Genomic DNA, 23,539 nt, shown 5'->3' with positions numbered 1-23,539 from the left:
CAGGAGAAAAGGCAGCCAGGAGACCTCAGGCACAAACAGTGATAACTTCTCCCTTGAGGTCAGGCTCAGGGAAAGAGTTTGGGGGCCTTTGGGGATGGAAAAGGATTTAGAAGAAACTGTCTTCCCATTTGACTTGTACTATGACCATGGAGACAAGACTTTGCCTATTGGAGGGAAAAGAAAGAGAAGCCCTGAGAATGTCTGCTACTACTTAGCTTAGGAAAAAAAAACACAAAATCATAATCTGTAAATGTACCATGCTGCTGTGTGTGTTGGATTTCAAACCTTTCAAAATATAGGTAAGACTTTAAAAATATTCAGGTGAGTAAAAGTGTATTTGCTGGACTTTACTGCACTGTTCTGAACTGGTGCACAAAATGCAATGGGAACACCAAGGCCAAGAACAGAGTTGGTGAGAAGGCAGTAAGGTCTTGCTGTAGCTTGAATAGAGTTTCCTTACCCTGTGAAGACTGCATTGATGGTGGTGGTGGGATTTTTGATCTTAAAATCCACTCTAATTCAAAAGTGGGGATTTGAGGAAAGGTGTTTCCTGATGTTACTCAGGCCTCTGCTTTTGCACTGGTTTGGGTGCCCAGCCAGATCACAGGTTAGGGGAGAAGGACTGACTGCCAGCTGAATCTCATTGCTGTACTGCTAGAGCACATCTCTTACCACCTCCTTGAACAAAGAAATGGAGACAAGTAAATCTGCTCTTTTCAAACTGTCAAAAAAAGCTCTTTGTCCTGTTTTCTTCTGTGAAAAAGAAAGTGATGCCCAGAAGTGTTCAGTGTCTCTGAAACATAGAGAAAGGGAAGAAACGTGCTAGTGAAATGGTTGTCCCACTGTGACCTGCAACAGTTTCAGGCAGCCTGGAGAACTGGTGAATTAAGCCAAGGGCATCCCGCAGGCTGTCCTGGCCAGCAGACAGAGAAACTGAGGCTGCTTCTACATGCTGGATGACCACTGTCTGCCTTTTTATGGTCTAATTCGAGCAAGATCAAAAATATGGGTGATGGTAAGCTTAAAGGCACCAGCACAAGGTTGAAGGACAGAGTTACAGCTGGATGGTAGCCAGAGTCCACAGTAGGTGACCGAGAAGAACGGGCATCTTGGACACACAGACAGGCAAGCTCTTCTCACCAAGCAAGGTTTTTTTCATCTTGTCTTCTCTTGTGCTCTTGGAAAGGACTGTAATAAATGAAAATGGGACCAGGAAAGCTGGAAGGAAGGAAGGGAGGAAGGGAGGAAGGAAGGGAGGAAGGAAGGAAGGAAGGAAGGAAGGAAGGAAGGAAGGAAGGAAGGAAGGAAGGAAGAAAGGAAGGAAGGAAGGAAGGAAGGAAGGATCATTTGGAGGAAATAATCTTTTGTTAGGGCATTTAGACATGGCCAAGCTATCCCAACCACCTGAACTCAAAGGATTTAATACTGGTTTTGTCAGCATCTGCTCATCAGGTCATGTGCAGCATTTCATTTTGCACTGGTAAAATAAATACAGATTCTAGAAACCTCTTGTTCCATTATCAAAACAAACACCACAAGCAGCTCTGGCTTTCTAGTGCTGGCCCTTTCAAATCAGTTATAACCACAACAAATGGGGCAAAGCCATTTGTGTGCAGCCTGACAAGGGAGGGAGTGAGTCACGGCAGTTGTACGCCACAATACCATATCACAGCAACAAAATCGGATGAGTAATCTTGGAGCTTGCCTTCAGGCAGCTGTCTGGCTGAACTCACAGACCTCGCTGCAGCAAAATGTCAATGTTTTAATACCTTTGACATTTCTTCACCTTCAGGAGGCAGTAATGAAACTTTCTTGGCTACTTGCTAAGAAGTTATTACATCAGAAAGAGCAGATAATTCTTCTTATCTGAAAAGACAATACTGGAAATAATCTTTTTTTCATTGAATTTAAGAGTAACCAGCACCAAATAAAACCCTCGTTAATTAACTAAAGTCATCGAACAACTCTCAAATGGATTTAGTTTCAAGTAGCAACTAAGTAGATTTAATGCCTAGAAACCATCCAAACACCTCAGGCAGATCCTGCCTTTTCTGTTCCTCCAGAAATGAATGCTCAAGGAAAAGTTGTCTGTAATGCACAAAGCAGAACAAGGCAATGCTCAAGGCTTAGTAGGCAAGTCCTACCACTGCTCACAAGAGGGTACAGGCCAGATGCCTGCTGCTGTAAGCTGGCACAGCTCTATTCAGCTTGTGGCCTGCACAAATACCTTCTAAGAAACGGGAGCAAGTACAGGCTTGTGGAAATTAGCATATTTCATCACGTTTCTGAAGGGCTAAGGTAGAGGACTAAGCTGCCAAGTAAAGGAAGATGATGCCTGTGATTTAGACCTGCTTGGAAAAGATTACATTGTTTGTAGATAGCTATGGTGATACAGATGCTCCTACCCTGTAAAAAGGTAGATGCTGCTCTGTACCCACACAGATCTGTAGGACAAGCTGTACACATATAATATTTTTAGTGAGTTCCAGGGAGCAACCTTGCTCTTTGAAGAGCCCTGGCAGGACAGCAACCTCAGAATGCAGTTGCCGTCCAACATACGTTCTCCTGCCCAAACAGGGCAGCTACACCAGGACAAAGTTAATATGACTATTGCAAAACAGCGAAGCTGAAATGTTTGCTATCTGAAGCTAGTCTTGCACAGCATGCCAGGGCTGAGGAGGGTGTGGAAGAACTAGACTGTATGGATGGGTGGTTGCATGGGGACGTTCTACCTTATGAAGCAGATGCTTGGTTATGCTGCTGCTCCAGCGCTACTCAGTTCATGTAAGGGGATGTTTGATCACTTTGGGCACCATGAGAGTGCCCCACGTAAGATGCACCTTGACATTGCACTGCTCAAGACATCTTGGAGAACACGGGCTACTTTCAAAGCTATTTTTAGTTTTTCTGCAATCTGACAAAAGGCTTTTTACAGAAGCTGGCCAACCAAGCCACAGAGTCAAAGCAAAGTAGCTCAGTTGGCACACGGCTGTGCTGTAAACCAGAGGTAGCACTGCACTGATGTATCTGTTATATTGCCATATATGCTCTTTCTTCTGGGTGTGCCAGTTTAGTCAGTATCAACTTGGGAAGGAAGATGGATTCACAGCAGAAACATTACCTAAAAGTCTGAGGAGTGCAAAGCAAGAGGACCTTGATGAGCAAATGACCCTGCAACCACTTGAGGTCTAGTAGCACCAACAGGGTATGTCTTCAGCTCCACCACAGCTGTCCCACTGAACCACCTCTCAGCTTGTGAGAAATGCTGTTTCACACTGGCAAAGCTCCATCAGATGGTGATATTTTCCCTGCTCAGGGTTATGTTTCTTAGCTGGCAGGCTTAGCCCTGTGTGGGAGGTTCAGTGAGGTTTCACGCATGTCCCATATGCTGCTTTTCCTCTATAACCACACAGGTCTGCAAATCTGTCTGAAAATAAAGTGAACAGCAACATTCGTCCTGCTGAGGACTGCCTATTTCCATCAGGTGCCACATTTCCGTGTGAAGCATCCCTGCTGCGGCCGTTCTGTAACGGCTTCTCTGGTCCTATTCATCTTTCTCATGTTCTTTGTCATGGTGAACTAAATAGTAGATAGCTATTTTGGAGGGAAGAAGGGAGCCCAGTTCAGGCAGGACTTTGAGGCCCTAATTGAGGGAAGGAGGGAGGTGCGTTGGCAGTCCTCTCTGGCTCCTGAAGCACCATCTTCCCTTTTTGGCGCTCACTTAAAGGCTTTGCTGAATACAAGTGCATGGTAATATTCTGGGTGCTTTGCTTTCTGCAGAATGGATAGGCTCCTTTTAAGGTGGTTTGCTTCCAAAAGCACAAAAAAAAAAAAAAAAAGAAAAAGAAACTGTGCTTTACATGTGAGCTAGCATTGTTTTCTGCAGCTTCTTTTGAGACCCCATGAAATTTCTGAGAAGAAAAATTTTCCTTTGAGGCTGTCTCACTATTGCTTATGGTCAGAAAATTAAATATTTGGGAAGCCAAAAAGTAGGTTTTTCATTGAAATATAAGTACAACAGTTCGCTCCAAGTTAAAATGTGAGCAATGGAATGGATTAAATGAATCTTCTCTCAAAGATAACTTTTAATGATGCAGTGATTCTCTGCAAGGAAAAATGTTTTTACTGTTCTTTTAAAACAATTTCAAATAGAAAAATAAATTACATTTTGTATCACTTTCTCTTTAATGCAATTGAATAGGGGGATGTTTCTAATTAAGACAAAAATCTCCATGTTAATAGACTTGATTAAAGGGGCTTTTAAATAGTTTATCTGCCTGGATACATTCCATCCTAAAGCTCTGCAGAGGAAGATGTCTTTCATGTTGAATTTAAATGCTTATTATCCCTTTGAACTCTGCCAGTCCACTTGTTTGAAATATTATTCTTCCCTTCTAGCCCATGAAGTCAGCTCACCAAGAGATTTTGGTAATGTCACTCTCTGAGGAACTCCGCTGGCTTATTTGAACCTCGAGCTAGCAGCTCGGGGTAGTATCTCAAAGCTCTCCGTGATCTGCTGCCTCATTTCAGTGCCAGCCCTGCAGCAGGGACCTGTGACATCCGTGTGGATGCATCACCTGGAACAATGAAACCTTGATCTCATCTGTGGGAGTCGTGTGACAATAACCACTGATAGCTTATAAAAAGCAATCTCAGTTCAAGACCCCATTACCCCTGTGGTACCTACTGAGCAGAAACCTGGGCCAGGGGAAAGGGACATGGGATGGGCAGGTTCCTGAAAAACCACTGTTAGATATGAATGTGAATAATAACTGGAAAAGAGGTTTTTTTATAAAGCCTCCCATTTTTTTTCCACTGATGGCTACTGTAAATGTTGTCCTAACTCACTTTTTACTTTCTTCTGTCACATGCTGAAAGCAAGGCAGTGCACAACTGGCATCACTTTCAATGTCCTGTGGCCCCGTATACAACTGCATCCAGGAGTGCTCTCCTTTTTACTCACCTGCAACACAATTCAGGGATCTGACAGTGTCAGGTTAGGTGAGCAGCTCACCTGAAGGATACACAGCTGTGCAAATATGGTCCACAGGTGCTTGTGTGTGTTAGGAAACCAGCCGGCCTGCTCAGCCATCACGCCAGAGAAAGCAATGAACCTGGTCAGGGCTAATGAACGATATGGTCCTCTGTGATTGAACTGCTCCTCTACCACCCAGTCACGGAGGTTTGTGGGACTGATCTGTAAACAGGGGTTGACGTGAGCAAATGGGAAATGTTATTCCAGAGCACACAAAGCCAAAGGTTCGGTGCCCTGCACATCCCCGAATGGTCACCGTATCCTCTCCACCTGGGATGCAGAGAAGTGAAAACACTTGATGAATGGATTGAAACGCTTGTGCTCTTGTCTGTGCAAGCGTTACGTGGCAGAGGTTTCGCTGCACATTTCTTATGCTAGAAGTATATACACTTTGCTGTCTCTGTTGGCCGAGCAGCACACCTGATCAGCCGGAGCAGCCGGGTGAGCTGCTGCCTGGCAGGCTCCCACGCAGCCAGAGGAAGGTTTCCTGCCTGCAGTAACTGAGCAGCGGGAGGGGACGGATGGGCTTGCAGGGGAGGAACAGCCAGGACTGAAGAGGAAATTCTGGGGTAGGAGAAGGTGCTGAGGGTTTACAGAGAGCACCCAGCATCCATTCAGGCCCTCTGCCAGCCCCCTTTTGGGGTCAGGTACCTGTCAAACCCTCCCAGTACGGGAACAGTTAGAAAGAAAGCAGCACAAGATGAGACTGCTGACGACGGAGGACAACCAGTGAAGAAAAGAGGAAGCGATGTGAAGGTCAGTTGTTCAAACAAAGATCAAGGAAGCACCAGAAATGTTTACTTTTGTGGTCCTGCCTACACACTTTTTAAGCCAGTGCTTGTCTGCACAGCTTGTGTTGTCCATGCGAGCATCCCTCGGGCCCGTGGCCAGCTGTCTCGCTAAATGGTCTACATGCAATACCTGTAACAGTGTTCCTCTACCAAATGGGGCAGGATGAGGATGTCTGTTAAAACTACGGTGCTGTGGAAGAGCTGGAAGAGCTCCCTTCTCCCCCCGAAGTTGAAATGCCAATACTGCATCTCAAGCCTACACAGGTCTCCCGGTTCCCTTATGAGAAAAGCAAATTGCTACTGGGCCCCTTCTTTAACATAATTGGAAAAGTAAAGCAAAATAGTCTTCTACTAAGAAATTGTGACTTTGCTTAGCTGTAGTTCTGAAGGTCAATTTCATAAGCGTGGGGCCACGGCTGGAAGGATGCGTGCAAGTTTTTAAAAGTAAGTGGTTAAATATGCTTTTGACAGTTGCCCCCAAAGTAAAGCTCAAATAGAAAAGAGCAGCTAAAAATAAATGTTGCTCAGCCCTTTCATTCATTGCAGGCTGTCAAATGGGACAGGTGCTGTGGAAAAACTCATGTATGATCATGTCATTAGAAGCTGAATCTTCATGCAAGGGCAGGGAGCTGGGTGGAGGGGCTGGGGCGAGTTAAGGCTGGCAACCTTAACTTCAGCACAGACTGATCATCAGAGAAGTAGGAGTTTCTTGTGCTTTGAGCACATCCTTCAAACTGGGAATGAAAAGCTAAAATTCCCCGTGGATAAAACTTAACAAAGTATCCTAACTCATTTTTCTGATGCTGCTGAAATGTTTGGGCAATGGCAAACAAAATAAATATGAATATAATAATTATGTCATGAGTTTGAGCAAAATGCTAGAATCAAACAAGAACTCTGATTCCCTAAAGAAAATAAGAAAATTGAAAACTTTTTATTGATGTTCACTTTGAAAATATTATCAATATTGATACTTCCCTACATATGAGAGTTTTGACGAATTTGAGGGGTTTTTTTTGCTTTGTGTCATTTTAGCAAATGTGAATGCTTCTAAAAATACTCCAACTAAATGTTGTGACATTTCATGAGAAGAAGCATTGATTACTATGGATGGAAAAAACTGTGCTGCTTTGTGAGCACTAATGCCATACAACTTTAACACCAATCCTTGAGGGGCTGCCTGGGGCTGGGACTATAACAGCATCCAGTCCCTGCCTGATGGTTACCATTTCGCCTGGAGCCTGCACAATTAAATCACGGCACTCCTCAGCCAGTCGTGCAGCCCTGTCTGCCTGAGACGTCTCTCTTCCGTACGTGGCCAGGGTACCAAAGGGCTAAGGGAGTGGGCAAACTCATCTCTCTTAGGGGATGTTCAGAAGAAAACTCAGATGGAGGATTTAAAGTGTCTACATCATGTAGCAGATCCCAGCTTAACTGCTTTTTCTGTGTTTAGGTTCAGGGCTTGTGCACGTCTCCTTGTACGTAGAAAAAGGACCCTGCCCCAGCGTGGCCTGGGTTTGGTAAAGCTGTTGGATGCCAGCACAGCAACACTGTGACTGCCTGTGAGGAGAGGTGAGAAAGCCTCAGCTTAGTGCTTTTTTGCTATCTGCTGCTACATTTTGGGGGTGTTGACATATGCAAATATTTTACAATGGCAGGGAGAGGGCTCTGTGCACGTGCGGGAGAACTGGACATCAGAACAGAGGAGTTTGCATTTCTCTCCAAGTACCAGATTGGTGTCTGGATTTTTGCCCCCCCATCTTTTTTTCCCCCCACTGATGAGCACTGTTTTCAGTAAATGCTGTAAAGACTGTTTTCCTGTCTCAAATTGGCATAGCAACAGCATCAGAACAAAACTCAGAAGCATCGACTTAACGACATACCGAAATGGCTTCAGAATTCATAATACGCTCTCATTTATTTGAAGTGTAAGGGAAGGGGTTATTGCACAGCATACACCTGAGGCTGTTGGAAACCTTTCCTCCGTGCACATGTTGACTGCCAAATGAAGATAAACCAGTTAAATACCTGCTCTTTAATTAGGTTTATCCTTGTAAACATCTGTATGAAAAACATTGAAGTAACCTTAGGATACATTACGTAGCTGCACAGTAGAAACAAGAAAACATAAGTTTACTATTATTTATTGCTGGTGTTCACATGAAGATCTTAACAAGAAAATCCCAACCATTTGTCAACGCTACAATCTTTTTGGTTCACAGAAACAAGAGACGTAACTGTGGTTAGAGCTCCTCTCTCAAAGAGGCAACTTCTCCCCTAACAACCCTCAGATACAATGGTTTTACCCACACACTGACTGGTATAAGTGTTTCTAAATCTCGGCCATTACACAATGTTTTGTTCTGTTCAATAACAGTGTTTTATAAAACATTCCTGTATTCTAGTATCTCTGGATAAGCAAACCATGTTGAACTCTGACTTCATGGGCATGGTGAGAAGCCCAATGTGGCTTTGCTAATTTAAATATTAGTAACAACTTAAATAAATTAAAATATTAAAAATCTCTCTTTTTTAACTTAGTTTACAAGCATTTCAAAACAATATGCATCCAAGCTCTCCAAAGTTGCTTGCTGCTGTTATGCCATTAGCAGCCCTATGGGATCTTTTCTACATCGGAGTAGATTGTTTTATGCTTAGTTCATCCCCGCATCCAAGGTTCAAAGACCCTTATGCACCTCGTGGATGTTAACAAAGCCCATGGGGAGGCTTTTCAGAGGCTTAACTCTTCTTGATTAATGTACCCCTTCAGTACCCACAGCCTTCGGTATAACTTTCACTTGTTTTAAATGCAAACAAGAGAACAGATTATTTTAAAGTCAGCAAAGCCACTTGTGCACCTGACTCTCTCTGCCGTCCAAAGGAGAGCAGATCATAGAATCATAGAATCATAGAATCATAGAATGGTTTGGGTTGGAAGGAACCTTAAAGATCATCTAGTTCCAACCCCCCTGCCACGGGCAGGGATACTTTTCCACTAGACCAGGTTGCTCAAATCCTCATCTGACCTGGCCTTGAACACTGCCAGGGAGGGGGCATCCACAACTTCTCTGGGCAACCTGTTCCAGTGTCTCACCACCCTCACAGAAAACAATTTCTTCCTAATATCTAATCTAAATCTACCCTCTTTCAGTTTAAAACCATTCCCCCTCGTCCTGTCATCACTTGCCCTTGTAAAAAGCCCCTCTCCCGCTTTCCTGTAGATAACAAACACAGACGTGCCTTTAGGTAAGGACAGGCAAAGAGACAAGCTCGAGACAAAGGCCAGAATTTGAGCTGTAATTTCCCTCCAGTGCTGCGTAACTCACCCTTGCTGCCTGAGAAGCCTTTACCTCGCTACTGCTTAAACACAGAGAAGTCTGACTCTTGCAGTCCCATAAATGTGTTTTAGTCATTTGGGCGTACATCTCGCTCAGCCCGTTCCTCTAATGGCCAATGGCTTTCGCAAACTAGTTTATATGTATTCAGTGACCGTAAGAGGCAGGGATGCACGGGGACGGCTCTGGCTGCCCCATGTTCCCCCAGACTCTCTCAGGGTTCATATTTCGGGTTCCAGGCTCACCGTGGGTCCCTGGGCAGTGTCCCCTTGGTCCCCCCTCCTGCTGGCAGGTGGAAAAAGCCCCATTTCTCATCTCACCACCTCTGTGACCAGGAGTTTTTCAGGGACCTGGTGGTACTTCGGTGACTCGGTGCCCCTTGGCCGGCAGGTGGGTGCCATTGCCAAAACCGCTGCCTCCCGGCAAGCAGCTGGCCCAGCATGGCTGTGAGTCGCAGGGCTGGTGGAGCTCACTGCGGGCTTGTGAAGGTGCCGTGGCAGGGGGCAGGAGGCCAGCCCTGCACAGCAACTGACAGCATTTTCACTGGCTGCATCGTCCTCAGCATGTGCATAGGTATGGGATGTGCCCTGGGGAAACTTGCCTCTTTCTCCCCAGTTTCTTCTCCCTTCTCCCCTGCTCTCCTTCCCCCTTCCTCAAAAGAAAAAAAAAAGCCATACTTTAGTAGCTGTAATGTAATGCATTACCTCATTTGTGGATGAGAGAGCACCTGTCTTGCTCCCCAAGCCCAAAAAAAGTGTGGAGGAGGCACTGGGTATATCTGGTGGGGGGGAGTGGCAGCAGGGCTGGGGGGCTCTGGGCTGTGCAGTGCTGGGGGCAGCAGGGGGGACTGGGGTGCTCCAGCCCAAAGCCAGACTTGGAGTGGGTCCCTGGAGCCTGGGGGCTGCCCTTTGCCCAGGCTCCAACATCCCCAGGAGAAAGAGAAAACTCCCCTAATCCAGGAGTTTTTCCTGGGTTTGTTTGAAGCAAAGTGTCCACTCCTGTAGCTTTTATCCGGGAGGGGACAAGGTGTAACCTATGGCCCTTGGTTCCTTGGAGGGGCTGCCTCAGTTAGGACATAGAGAAAGCAACTTCACTGCAGAGGAGCAAGCCAGAAGGAGCTTCTCTGCTGATTTCTCCTGCCCCCTTACGTTCACCTGGAAGATAAGGGCATTACTATAATTATTATTATGGTTATTATTATGGTTATTGTTGTTGTTGTTGTTATTATTATTATTATTTAGACTCAGAGCTGTCTGAGTCTGGGCTGGGGAGAGGATGTTTTAAATTACTGTTTTCCAACAGGCAAACTTACAGAACTTCTATCATAACTCTTCAGACAGACCCTCATGAGGGAACAGGGTCTTCTCTTTTTTTTTTTCTTATTTCTGAGTTCTGAACTAATTAGGATGAAATGACATTGTCACACACAAAATTAATTGAATTCTGCCAGTACTATTTAAACTCTTTAAAACATTCCTACCTAAATGAGCTCTTTGCTAATACAAGCTGAATTTTTCAGCTCTCCAGGCCAATTTATGCAGAATAAGTAAATGGAATTTATGCACGGGGAGGCCTCAATGTAATGCCCTCTATTGCGAAGTTCTAATAAAAGGCTGCTCTGTTTTGGCTCCTTATTAGAGTAACGCTATAAATAGCCTCTTTGTAACAAGGACTTTTTTAAAAATGGGAAAAGTTTTGCTCCGAAACCTCCTGGTACACATTGTGCCACCATCTGGCAGATCTGGCTCTCAGGGTAGATTTACTTCCCAGTGCTGCATTCATGCTGGGGTAGAAAAGAGTGCCAGAGAGGTAAAAAATGCAGTCTTGGGAGGCAAAGACATAAGCTGACTGATGTAAACCAGCACGAAAACAAGCTGCACAGTTTTAATATACCTTGGGAAGGGTCCAGAGTGCTTACTGAAGCGAAATTCATGCTGATTTAGTGTCTGAGATTGCTGGACTTAGTCTTTAGATCGGTGTACGTTATGCTTTCGGAAAAGAACTTGGAGACATTGCTTTTTTCCTACATTAGATTAATTTTATAGAAAGAGTGCTGTTGTGAGCAGTATTGGCTGCAGAGGCAAGATTGCCCTTGGAGCAAGACCAGATACATAACTCAGTGGAGGCAGAAAAAGAAAGACTTACCAGTGCTGAGCAAAAGATCATCTAATGATCTAATGCAGTTTTTATTTGGGTGATAACATATTTAGAGTTTGTATTTTCTTGCCTCTCTCCAGAAGGCCCAAAGCAGTACCGTGCCTCCAAAAACTCACTCATCTCTCTGTTTAGTAGCACACATCTTTTTCCTCCATAGTGTTTTGTTTTTTCTAAGGCAATAGATTAGTTTTTACTTTTCTCATAGGAGATATTCTTAATGAATTGGCATTTGACATTTTTTCCTTCATCAGTCGGTTTTGTACAACATCGTGAAAAAGCTCTGCTTTCAAGAAATTCCTAGCATATTTTCTCCCAGATCTTAGCCTAAGTAACTAACACAGCAAGCATGTTTCTGTAGAGTGACAGGTAGTGACTAGAGCACGGGACGAATGACTATTAACGAAATTAGGATGATTTCTCAATTTCTAAAATTTGTATTGTCATTTAATAAAGGAAAGCCCAAGATGAATTACTGGTAGAACAGATACATTCAACGTATTGAATAAGATTGTAATTAGGGTTTGAGAAAACTGCGTATGAATTACAAATTCTGGTTCAGGTTATTGCAGAGTTATTGTAAGAAAACTGCTGCCTCAGGAGCTGTTTTGTCAGTCAGCACTGGTGGACACATACTGATTTTTCAATAAATGTCAATTTGATGGAAATAACCAGGAGCACTAGACTTGAAGGAGCTGTTCCTGAGGAAGGAGCTGGGAAGAGATGGGGCAGTATGAACTTGACCAGCTTTGGCTTTTTGGGGTGAATTGGGATGAGGATTAACTCATTGAGAGCTGAGTAAGGAAGCTGAGCCTCTTATAAGAAGACTATCAAATGGAGAAAACCTGCTAGATCATGCACGGAAGCAGAAAAGCAACTGGACCTTGCACTTGGCCTTGTTGAACTTCATGCAGTTTGCTTCCTGTAAGCAACCCATTTTTGTGATAGGGACAACCTTCAGGAAAACCCAAGAGGTTCTACTAGGGAAAAAATGTGTCTGGAGTATTTTGATTTTAATTTTTAAGGATTTACGAGGAGGGAGGCACATGCAATAGGGCCAGTCTCTTAGCCATATCTTCACCTTAGAAAATCAGTGCAGCTCCACTGTAATCAGACAGTTATCTTAGCTGTCAGATTTAAAATGACAGGTGTCATGTAGGTACAAGCAATACATGATAAATATCCTAAGTGCTTACTATTACTGTGAAGCATCGCCTGCATCGCAGTGCGCTAAAGCCTGTTTCCAGGGAGGAAAAAACAGCGTGCAGCTGACAGCTGTTCCCTCGCTGAGCAAATGCCTCTTCACAGGCTTCACAACCCTCAGCTAGTTATTTCAAAAAGGAGACGGGGGGCCTTCATCAGAGTTGATTATTGCCAGAAAGAATAAGCTGCAGCCTTATTTTCCTGTTAGCCTCATTTATAAGGGTTTTTCTATTGTCAATTGTTTGTTTTTTTCCCACTGGCCTGGTAAAGTTTGCCAGGCTCAGTGAGGTGGGAAGAAGGAACTCATTTTTGCACTTGAGCTTGGTGTTGCTCTCCATAGCTTTTCCATACACTAGTATGAAACACATTGAATTTGCATGCGATCAAAATTGCTTTTGCAACTTATTTTTTACCTCTATGTGTCTGTTTCTCTATTTGGAGTGAGAGGGAGCATGCTTCTCCACTGGACTAAAGCGTGGAGATGTGGGTTAATATCCTCCACTGGATGCAGCTGAGCACACTCCAGTATTACAAGCAACCGCTCAGCCCAAGGGAATGAACTTATCCCTAATGCAGCCTGGGTCTTGGGCAGTCTCAGTGCCCCAGCAAAAAGTAACTCAGTTCAGTCATTGATGCTAAAAAAATGAAAGATGTAAATTGAGGGTTATTTTAATTTTCAGAATATTGCCGACTGCTGTGTCTTCTGTCTCCCTCCCTCCCTCACGATGTTTTGCTGAATTTTCTTCCAGACTCTGAGGAGGGAGTGTAACTATGCATAACAATATAAAAAAGACATCATAGTTATAACCAGAAGACAAAACCCGAGGACAGAGCCGCTTCAGCGAACACGGCAGACGTAAGGTCATTGTTCCTTCACCAACCCGTACATACCACGGCACAGCGAGAACGCAAACGCATCCTTAACGCTTAGCTGCAAGTCCAGCGTCACTTACAAGGACCCAGGCGAGGCTCTGGGGGCACAGGCTGGGCTTCCTTTCAGTTCTGCAGGTTTCGAGCATATTCGTATCGCTGCAGTTACATTGCATAAAACACAAAGCAAGAACACGCAATCAGACAGCGAACGCTCACCAGCGTGGGGTTTTACCTGAAACAAACGTTAAGTCGCGCTGCGCCTTCAGTCCCAGCCCAGAAGTCGTTAAAAATGACAAATAAGAAAAGAGAGAAGTTCGCCCAGCAATTACCGAGCGGGATTTACCGCGTCCTCTTCGGGCACGTGATGAGAGGGTTTGGTGAATCGAGGACACGGGGGCGCCCGGGGAGGGCCTGGTGCTGCCCCCCGAGAGCTCTGCACCGGCCCGCGGGAGGTGTCCCAGCGGCGGGGTGGCGACCGGGCGGGGCGGGCTGTAGGGTGCTCCCGGCGTGGGGCCGGGGGGGCGCGGGGAGCTGGCGAGCGGGGAAGGCCGCCGTGCACCCACCACCCCTTCGGCGGTGGTGCCGGCGGGGGGGCTCGGTGCTGCCGGGGCTCTGCCTGGGACGCGGCTGGGGGCCACACCGCACCCCGCTCCCGCGCACCCCCCCACGCACACACCGCCCCCACACCTTTTCCCCCCAAACACCCTCCCCTCACCCAGACCCACGGTCCCTCCGGCACCGCCCGTCCCCGGGCCCGCCGGCTCCTCCCCGGCCGCCTCCCCCGTTCCGCCGGCGGCGGCGGCGCAGGAGCCCGCGGGCGGCCGCGCAGGAGGCGCGCTCGGGCGCCGCTGCCGCCGCCGCCGCCGCCATGGCGGTGCGGAGCCGCGGCGCTTGGCGGCGGCTGCTCCTGCTGCTGCTCCTGGCCGGCTCCGCCGCCAGCCCGGCGGAGGAGGGCGGCGGGCGGCGGGAGGCGGGCGGTGGGGAGCACAGCGAGGAGGCGGCGCGGCCTCACCACGACTCCTCGTACGGCACCTTCGCCAACGAGTTCTACGACCTGCGCTACCTCTCCGAGGAGGGTGCGGCGGCCGGGGGCAGGCGGCGGGGCCGGGCGGGGCGCGGCGGCCGGGGCGAGCACGGCGCGGGGAAGGGAGGGCCGGTCCGGGCGGTCGGTGGCGGCCCTGCGGCGGCGTTCAGCACGAAGGCCAGCGCCCGCCGCCATCTTCCGCCCGCCGCCGCCCGGGCGGCCTCCAGCCCTGCCGCTCGGGGGCCGGGGCCGGGACCGCGGGCAGCCCCAGGTACTCTACCCGGGCCCTCCGCAGGGCCGGCGCCTCGCTGCCCGCCGGGCTGCGGCGCAGCGTCTTCCCCGGGCCCAGGCATCTCCCCCGGGGAAGGCCGGGGCAGCCCACGACGGGCGGCAGAGCCGGGGGCCGCGGGAGGAGACAGGGAGGGGGCCGGGGGCCGGGCTGCGTCCCCGTCCCGCTGAGCGGGGCCGGCCGGCGGTGGGGCGCCTTCCGAGGCGCAAACCCTCCCGCGAAAAGCTTTCCGGGCTGGTGACTTAGGAGGAGTCCTGGTTTTTGTGGGTATCGAAATGCCCCGTGGTCTCTTAATTGGTAAAAAATATAATAGTTGCGTTTGCTTTTGGTGGCTTTTTTATTTTGAGCTACAAACGGCAGAATGTTAAACCTCCAGTTTTGTGGCTAGGCTGCATTGCAAACCAGTTGTTCGATACATTTTAAAAAAAGGAAGGCGTGAGAAGATAGGATGTCCTGTGACCAGTTTTCCGGTGATGCTCCGCTACAGGATGCGGTGAAATTTTGCCAACTTTATATGTTTAGGCTGTGTAATTTACCCAGGCCCCTGATACAGTTAATGGAGGCTGTAATTTGCAGTTTACAGTGCACTTTCTCTCTCCATTGGCATCGTCGGAAATCTAGGAAAGCGAATCAGGGCTCCCAAATGGCCAAAGTTGTCTAGGTTAAACGTTTGGTTGCAGATGCTGTAACTAACTGCAGTGTTTATATCCTATTCAATGAAGCACTTTCAGAGGACTTTCTAGTTTCACAATTAGCACTAAATAGAAGAATATCCTATTAAAATATCTATGTTCATGCAGCGGACACAAACTTCTACAAGCCAAGGCAGAAAAAGTCTGTTTGCAAGTGTTTGCACTATCATACAGCAGACAGGGGATTGCTTGGAGTAGTAACTCTCATTGTCCGGCTCTTCTGAGTCTTAGTTCACACGTGATTGCAGGTCATCACTGCAGGCAATTCCCCATTTTGATCCCTCTTAACTTTTAATTCAAAGCATATTTTATTTTACTTCTTAATGGAGGTTGTATTATAAGGTCCTTTCAGTATCCATTCCTACAGCTCTGAATCTGGTGCCCTGCATTTATACTTACTGCTGTCATTTATAGCTAAGGAGTCAAATTTAGTTCCCTTATGGGTTTCCTGAGGGGACTAAGAGTGCACAAAGAGATAGCTGAGTGGAGATCCCTAACTGTTAGCTGACTGCGCTACTTTGTGTTCCTGCTCCCTTAAGTTAACTTTTGCCCTTGGTGTAGCAAAGCCATGCTCCGGCATCCTTCTCCCTTCTTGACAAATATAGGAAACCTGAGAAAATTTTTTGTTTCAGTTATCAGTGTTATTTTGATACCTGGATCCAGGACCATCTGAGCAAGGGATTGTGTGTGTGACAAAGTAGTCCTTAATCTGAAGAGCTTGGTTATCAGCAGACAAAGTAAATGCTATTGGAACCCTTTCTCTTTAGTATTACTGCTTTTTATTCCTTGTATTTTGTTTGGTAACGATTTATTCTGATTATACAGGTTACCCTTTCCCTACTGCTCCTCCTGTGGATCCATTTGCAAAAATCAGGGTGGATGACTGTGGGAAAACCAAGGGATGCTTCAGGTCAGTCTGAAATGAGTGCAGATACCTTTAAGTTTGCAAATGCTGACTGATTGCATTGGAGACTTTGGTAAATGTTCCATGTCCGTTTTAATAAATGTCTGTTATTTTAAGAACATCCTTTGTAGTTATGGACTGTATTATTTGAGGAAACTAGATTATTTAAGGATATATGTCATAGTTATGGACCTACAGTTATTTCCTGTTTCTTGTGTTTTCATGAAGCACTTACAAAACCAGGCTAGGAAGGTCAGCAGGGCAATATTGTGTTAATTGCTTGCCATACTGTTTAAATACTATACATTATTTGACTAAAAGAGTAATCATTAATGGTGCTTTGTGTATAGTACAATATAATATGTTTTACTGCCTTTATACCAAAATGCATTCTTTTAGTTTTTTCTTGCAGAGGCATAATTAGGTTCCACAGCAGGAAACTGAAAGGAAAAGTTAAGTATATTTTCAATTCCATTTAGGTACGGTAAACCTGGGTGCAATGCGGAGACTTGTGACTACTTTCTAAGTTACCGTAGGATAGGAGCTGATGTTGAATTTGAGTTGAGTGCTGACACCGATGGCTGGGTGGCAGTGGGATTTTCTTCAGACAAGAAAATGGTAAGACATGTACCGTTCTTCATGTTGACACTGTGCATACTTTTACATGCTAGGATATAAATGATTTATATTTGATCAGTCACAAACAGAGCATATAAGGAAAAACTGACTTGCTGAAAACAAAGCACTGCTTGGTAGCCAGCCTGGGAGCAGAAGCCAGGCCTACTGCCTCCCAGAAAACTGCCTCGTCCTTCCTAACATGTCCTTTCCCTTCTTCACTGAGAATAACAACAGTATTTCAGTTCAGCTCTGAATGTCTGAATGTTATTAGCTTTTTGCCTTTTTATTAGAGAAGCCCTCAGGGGTAAGCCAATTCATGTGGAAATGTCCTGTCATGCTTTATGTCAGCGTTACTCAGACAAAAGGCACATCAGAAACTAAATAGCAAATAATTTTATTCTTCAGTAAATCAGCGGACTTTCAGTGATATAAATATAGCTTTCACCATTAAACTTTGGAAATCTTTTGGGTTTTTTCATGCTTGTGTGTTGTTCCAGGGAAGCCACAAATTAGTGGCAAAATGACTACTGCTAATTTAAACATACATGCTCTAGAAGGCAATCTTGTTAAGAGTTCTTCTGTCTCTCCTAGATTTTATTGGATTTGGCTTTATGCTTATCCCTGTTCTTACTTTTTCATTCAAAAGCCTCACTTTTCATTGTGTTTCAGTGAGCAAAACAGGAGCATATAGTGTACGGACTTCAAAAAACCTGAGCAATAGATGACTAATGCAAACATGTTTTGTCTGTGATCCATGGTAAAATGTTTAGGATTAAAATGCAGTTCATAATGTAGTTGTTCATATACAGAAACACTCCTGAGTATATAAAAAAATACTGAGCCTGTGTCCTAAATCACAAGTCAGAGGACAGGAGCGTTTCTTGTATAGTTGTAAGCAGTAGTCTGAAAAAAATACAGAATTTAGAAGTCCTAGGCTAGGACCCACAAAAGTCAATGTCAAGACTCGCACTGACTTAATAATTTTTTTATCAGACCCAAAATGAGAAATAGAAAGAAAATGTGAGGGCAGGTGTTTTTCAGTCATTGCTAGATATGTTTCAATATGACACTGTAAATAAACACAATAAAGCTGGCAGTCTTTTGTGTCATAAAGAACAGTTCACGTCATACAAAACAGTTCATGTTTAATATTGTGAGGAACCAAATTTTGGGAAGAGTTTAGATGCTTGGCAATGCAAGTACTCAACAGGGGTTTCAAAGCAGCTCAGCACCTTTAAGTACTTGGCCCCACGCGATCAGAGATGGTGTTACCAGTTTGTAACTCTGATATACCTGCAGTAGATCCCAGGGTCCCACAGCCTGCACCTCATCAGCCCTTGGAAAGCACCCATTACGTTTCAGCCCAGGCACACTAAGCAGCACATTATGTCTCTGCTTATAGTAAGAAGAATAAAGTAAGCATAAAGTAAAAGGTTTTGCTTCTAAATTTGCTGTGTACATGAACTAATGCCTATCAGTCAGCTGGACTAAACCAGCTAGCATGTGTCTTCCTCTCTTGTTCCCCTGCTGACTTCATCCTTTTTTATAACTTCCAGAATGTTTTGGTGTCCTGGGATACAGAGGCTACAATGGTAAAATGACTCTGGGTCAAAACAGCTTGGCTGTGAGAAGTGGGCTGTGCCTTGGAGGCCCTAATCAAAATGGTGTGGCCTGGATAGCTACAGAAGTTCAGGAAAAAAAACTATTTTGTGTCCTCAATAGATTTTTTTTAAAAGTCCTGTGACCTATTTCTTTGTCTAAAATAACATTATGCTTTTCCACTTGTAGGCTTTTGTGCCCAGGCAGGATTTTGTAATGTCATTCTATTAATTGAGATACAGAACGCTCTTTTCTTTCCTTTTTATTTTTTTCTATGTAAAAACAGCTTTATTTTTGCCTCTGTACTTAAGAATGAGGAATTTGTACTCAGATGTATAAAAAATAAACTTTGAAAATAAGTAATGGAGAGCAAAGATAGGCTCAAGACAGAAGCTGGAAAGATTGCCTGCAGCAGCACCAAGGTGCAGAAACTGTTCAAGCACGTGTTTTACCTGTTGCCCCCTTTTTCCCTCACTTTCGGCACATCTTTTACAAATCCACATAGCAATACTCCCAGAGAGCTGAACTGTACCCTTTTTCTCGCCTTTCCCTGTAACAAAGGACTGAGAGATGATCACGCAAGCGAGCACTGAGATATCATCAGCATGACATATCAGAAGGATTAGTATTGGAGAAGTAGGACCTGTATTTAATATGTCATCAATACCTGTGGCAGTGGTGTTCAGTAAAATGCCATTCATCCAACTTGCACAGTGTTTTAATGGTTCTAGATACTAAGGCTTCCACGAGATAGTACTCCTAAAATTAGTGCTAATCCCTGAGTGATGCAGTGCTCTACCACTTTGGCAGTGACCTTGCGTAACTCTTTTAGCAACTGGTTTAATATTTCTATGAATGAGCGCTACAAGCAATTGTCTCGCACTTCCTTCTGTCCATTGCTTCTTTGCTCGATTGTAACGCTTGGTGGCTGTTTGTACTATCTGAGGAAGCTCATATTGATTACTCTTTTCTTGTATCTTATGGTGTTTTATACTCTGTTACTGCATGCTGAACATTTTTAATTTTCTCTTAAAAGATATAAGAAGTGATGTTCCCTTAAGTGAACATGAGAAGAGATTCGAAAAAAAGAGACTGGAATTTATGCTATTATTTGCCCAGATTTAGTAGATTCATCTCCTCTATTTTACCAAATTTTTTTGGATTTCTGTTGCTGATTTGTTGCAGTGGATTTTGCACACATCAAGGATTCAAGACCGCCAGTTTTTATGAAGCAGAATCCCAGAACTTCACAAATTACAAAAGAAAACAGCCTTCCACTGATCAATTAATTGTGATGATGTCAGGGTGATGTTATGTCTTACAAGTATGTTATATATGTTAGGTAAAATAACTCTTAGAAAGATCCAAAAGAGAATTCAGAGATAGTAAGGGTAAGTAAATATTACTATCCACTTTGTGCTGTTCAATCTGATTGAAGACACATGGTTAGGGAAACAAATATTTGTGTATATGTAACTTAGAAAGAAGGAATGAGAGCTCCAGGTCTTGCTTAGTTTTTAATAATTAAAATTATATACATAAATGAGGAAATGCTTTGTGACACTTTTGTTTTCCTTCTACCAATATGTTTTTACCATGTAGGGAGGGGATGATGTCATGGCTTGTGTTCATGACGATAATGGAAGAGTCCGTATACAGCACTTCTATAATGTCGGTCAGTGGGCTAAAGAAATCCAGAGAAATCCTGCTAGAGATGAAGAAGGGGTCTTTGAAAACAATCGTGTAGCGTGTAGATTCAAGCGTCCTGTAAACGTTCCCCGAGAGGAAACCATCGTAGATCTTCATTTGAGTTGGTACTATCTCTTTGCTTGGGGTCCAGCAATTCAGGGTAAGTTGATTTCCCTGCCTCTGACAGAACTGGGGTGCCTAAATTGATAAATGTCTTTCAATTACAATATTCTTACTAGACCCCCTTTTTTTAAATGAACTAAAATTCTGGCAGCATGAGGCTTAAAACAAATAAAAAGGAGGACAAAATAAATAATGGTCCTACCTGACGTGTTTTCTTCACTATGTAGTTATTACCCCCGCGCCCCAAAGATAAATTTAGGTAAGAAAAATTCATAACTAGAAGTTTTTAATTCCTTTGAACAATGTTTATTGTTTACATGAATTTCATTTGTTTTATTCAGAAGTGTAATTTCAGAAAGCAGAGAAATGACCCTAGTCACTGACAGGGTAATACTGCATGCTTCTGTGGATTTGAAAATTACTTGGCTTTCTACCTGTTTCTTTGGTAGAGTTACAGAAAAAATGCATCTGATGTTATTTCTTTCTGCCCTTACTTATTGAAGGTTCTATAACTCGTCATGATATAGACTCACCACCCGTAACAGAGCGTGTAGTCAGTATTTACAAGTATGAAGATATTTTCATGCCATCAGCTGCCTATCAGACCTTCTCTTCTCCATTCTGCTTGCTCCTCATTGTTGCACTGACCTTCTATTTATTGATGGGAACCCCATGACCGATGGAAAATAGCAACAATTTGTCAGTGGAAGTTTCTCAGGATGGACTGCTGTATGGATGGACGATGCATTTCTCTATTGGAATTTATATCACACCACCATCATCATCTAGCTGCTTTTGAACACAGCTTCTCAGAAGAATGACATAACCATGTCCTTTGTGTGGCAGAGTGGTGACAAATCATTTAAGAATAATCAGTGAACACATAGGAGAATATTTTCAGTGTTGTGACTACTTGCTTAAAGAAAAGGAGACTTTTGTAAAATCAATATGCGTGTGTGTGTGCGTGTGTATTTGTGTGTGGGAGGGGTGTCTGTATGTGTGTTTAGGCGAATTTAGTGATGGACATCTTATCAAATAACAAAATTGCCTTCCAAATTGCTCCCAAAAAGCAAATTTGGGAAAACATTATAATCCTCTTTGGTAGTTCTGGTGCAGACAGCATACCACCAAGTGCAGTTTCTGAACTTAAGATCAGAATACCAATACAGCAGTATAAAACCTGCCCTTCAGTAACAGACAGTTGTCCCAGATTTTTCTATATTTATCAAGGTTTACTTGCTCTGGTACTTTCTGAACCTAAACTTGCATAATCAAGCATTAACATGATTTTTCTCAATGGAAAAGAGGTGATGAATGTCTTTATAACAATAGTGTTTCAACAGCCTTCTTGAAAGAAATGGCTACTTCTTTTATGAGTGAGATTTAAAGTTGTTTAAACAAGCGGAAGGGAGAACACAGTAATGTAAATTCTTGATACAGAGGAAAAACAGATGTAAATCATAGAGAATATAGAAGTTCCCAACAAGCCATAGGACGTCCTCTCAATAGATTAAATCAATTTTTCTCTTTTTGTTAAAAACCAGTAATATTGCTGACGTGTAAATATGTTTTTAAGCAGTTGTGTAATAGTACGAAGTAATCGTTTTTTCTGTGTTGTATGCCTGTATATCCCGGTCATGTTGAAGATGAATTTGGGTGGCTGGTGTTAACTTACAAAGAAATGGAAATATAATTTAGATTATTTGTAGGGAAAGATAGAGATTAATAAGAAAAGCAGTATCTTTAGTTTCATCAAACCATTGCTAAAATGTAGTTGCTGTGGAAAAAGATGAGCTGAAGAGGAAACACATTAGATTTTTTTTTACCACCAATAAATATTACAAAGATGAGTGCTAAATATTACTGAAATTTAAAGTGTCAAAACATATTTATGAGCCACAGAATATTATGAAAACCTTTGATTTCTTGTGGAGAATTTCTGTTCTTCACATAATAGGAAGTGTATGACATGTATATGTGTAGTAGTCAACTGTGCTTAGATAAGATTGCTCATTCACTTCCCAACTTGCATTAACATGCTATTTAAATAGAATTAAAATTTGAATTGTGCCAAAGTTCTATCTCATGTGGTACGCTTGAGGACTCTGTAACAGGATCTGGTAAAGTATGTGATGGACCTAACCTCTATTTTCATTGCTGCATAGAGGAAAAAGATTAACTAGCTTTGCTGGGTTCGCATCATTATTCAAACTGAAGTTTGTAGACTAATTTTTTTTAGGCTCAGCATTCTTCAACTCTATGCTTAAAGTATATGAATTAGGTTTTGTCCTGGTTTGGCCTAAACCAGGCCAATTTTCCTTTCAGTGATTTTTACTTTCAGCTAAGTCTCCTCTAAGTAACCGCACTTTCTGAAACTGTCTGCAAAACATGCAGTTAGTTTCAGAAAGTGCGGTTACTTAGAGGAGACTTAGCTGAAAGTAAAAATCACTGAAAGGAAAATTGGCCTGGTTTAGGCCAAACCAGGACAGGTTTGAAGAGGAACTTATCTCCATCACAAACACTTTATCCTTATTTCAAAAGAAAGATTGCTTGGTAATATATATTTTCATTGATGTCTTTAAGAATTTGTTCACTTAAAATTGCTTGTCTAGAGTTCAGGAGAGGGAACAGAAATTTAGAATGAAGTGAACTTTAAAAGTGCATATAGTGTCTTTATTTAGTATAAATTACTTCTCTCAAGTTGGATAACCTACTCATCATCTGATGAAATATATAGTGGAGACCACCTAATAAGGAAGGTCTGCTTTGGTCCATGATGGCTGTAAAATTTAGCCTTAAGATTGGGTGAAGCAGAGAGCTGAAGCCTTGGATAATGAGTTTTATATTAAGCAACCAGGTGAAGTGAAGAAATCGTTAGGGGAAATTCTTTCTCCTTTGTGCTAATTTGTAGGCAGCTGAGACAGTGCAGTTCCTTCGCAGAGATCACAACTAGTTAAAGGAGCCTCAGGGTTGCTTTAGTTTATGGCCTTGTATTTACTGTTTCAGTTTCAGGTATTCACCTGATTACCCACTAAAGGGCTAATCTAATGATTGAAAGGTACTGAAGTAGGAATAGAAACCCATTATGGCTCCTCATTTCTTGTTTAATACACTGCTGGATTTAAGATAGTCTGGCTGGACCCAGGCACAGAGGTATGATAAAGATGACAATAATAATACCAAGGTAAACATGTGGCACGTGTAAAGCTG

The 23,539-nt window shown here is 43.8% G+C and overlaps 1 protein-coding gene and 1 long non-coding RNA gene across 2 annotated transcripts; one reads left to right on the top strand and one right to left on the bottom strand.

The window, feature by feature from the left end:
- Positions 1-13,200: 13,200 nt before the first annotated feature.
- On the bottom strand, positions 13,201-14,474 carry LOC137660912 (uncharacterized). Its single transcript, XR_011047808.1, has 3 exons — positions 14,404-14,474; positions 13,410-13,547; positions 13,201-13,287 (listed from the first exon to the last, which is right to left on the bottom strand). It is a non-coding gene; the product is annotated as an uncharacterized lncRNA (long non-coding RNA).
- Positions 14,260-21,276, top strand: FRRS1L (ferric chelate reductase 1 like). The gene is made up of 5 exons (XM_068396117.1): positions 14,260-14,467; positions 16,222-16,306; positions 16,780-16,918; positions 20,120-20,366; positions 20,833-21,276. The coding sequence occupies exons 1-5, from the start codon at positions 14,260-14,262 to the stop codon at positions 21,003-21,005; spliced, it is 852 nt and encodes a 283-aa protein (XP_068252218.1). The 3' UTR covers positions 21,006-21,276.
- The last annotated feature ends 2,263 nt before the right edge of the window (positions 21,277-23,539 follow it).

The sequence above is a fragment of the Nyctibius grandis genome, chromosome 3, assembly GCF_013368605.1.
Source record: "Nyctibius grandis isolate bNycGra1 chromosome 3, bNycGra1.pri, whole genome shotgun sequence".
Classification (NCBI taxonomy): Eukaryota; Metazoa; Chordata; class Aves; order Nyctibiiformes; family Nyctibiidae; genus Nyctibius; species Nyctibius grandis.
Note: the sequence above shows the minus strand (reverse complement) of the source record. Positions and strands in the feature narration are given on the sequence as shown.

Coding starts and splice junctions, on each gene's coding strand:
- FRRS1L (XM_068396117.1), top strand. CDS start 14,260: ATGGCGGTGCGGAGCCGCGGCGCTTGGCGGCGGCTGCTCCTGCTGCTG. Junction 14,468..16,221: donor GCGCTACCTCTCCGAGGAGG/GTGCGGCGGCCG, acceptor CTGATTATACAG/GTTACCCTTTCCCTACTGCT. Junction 20,367..20,832: donor TTGGGGTCCAGCAATTCAGG/GTAAGTTGATTT, acceptor TACTTATTGAAG/GTTCTATAACTCGTCATGAT.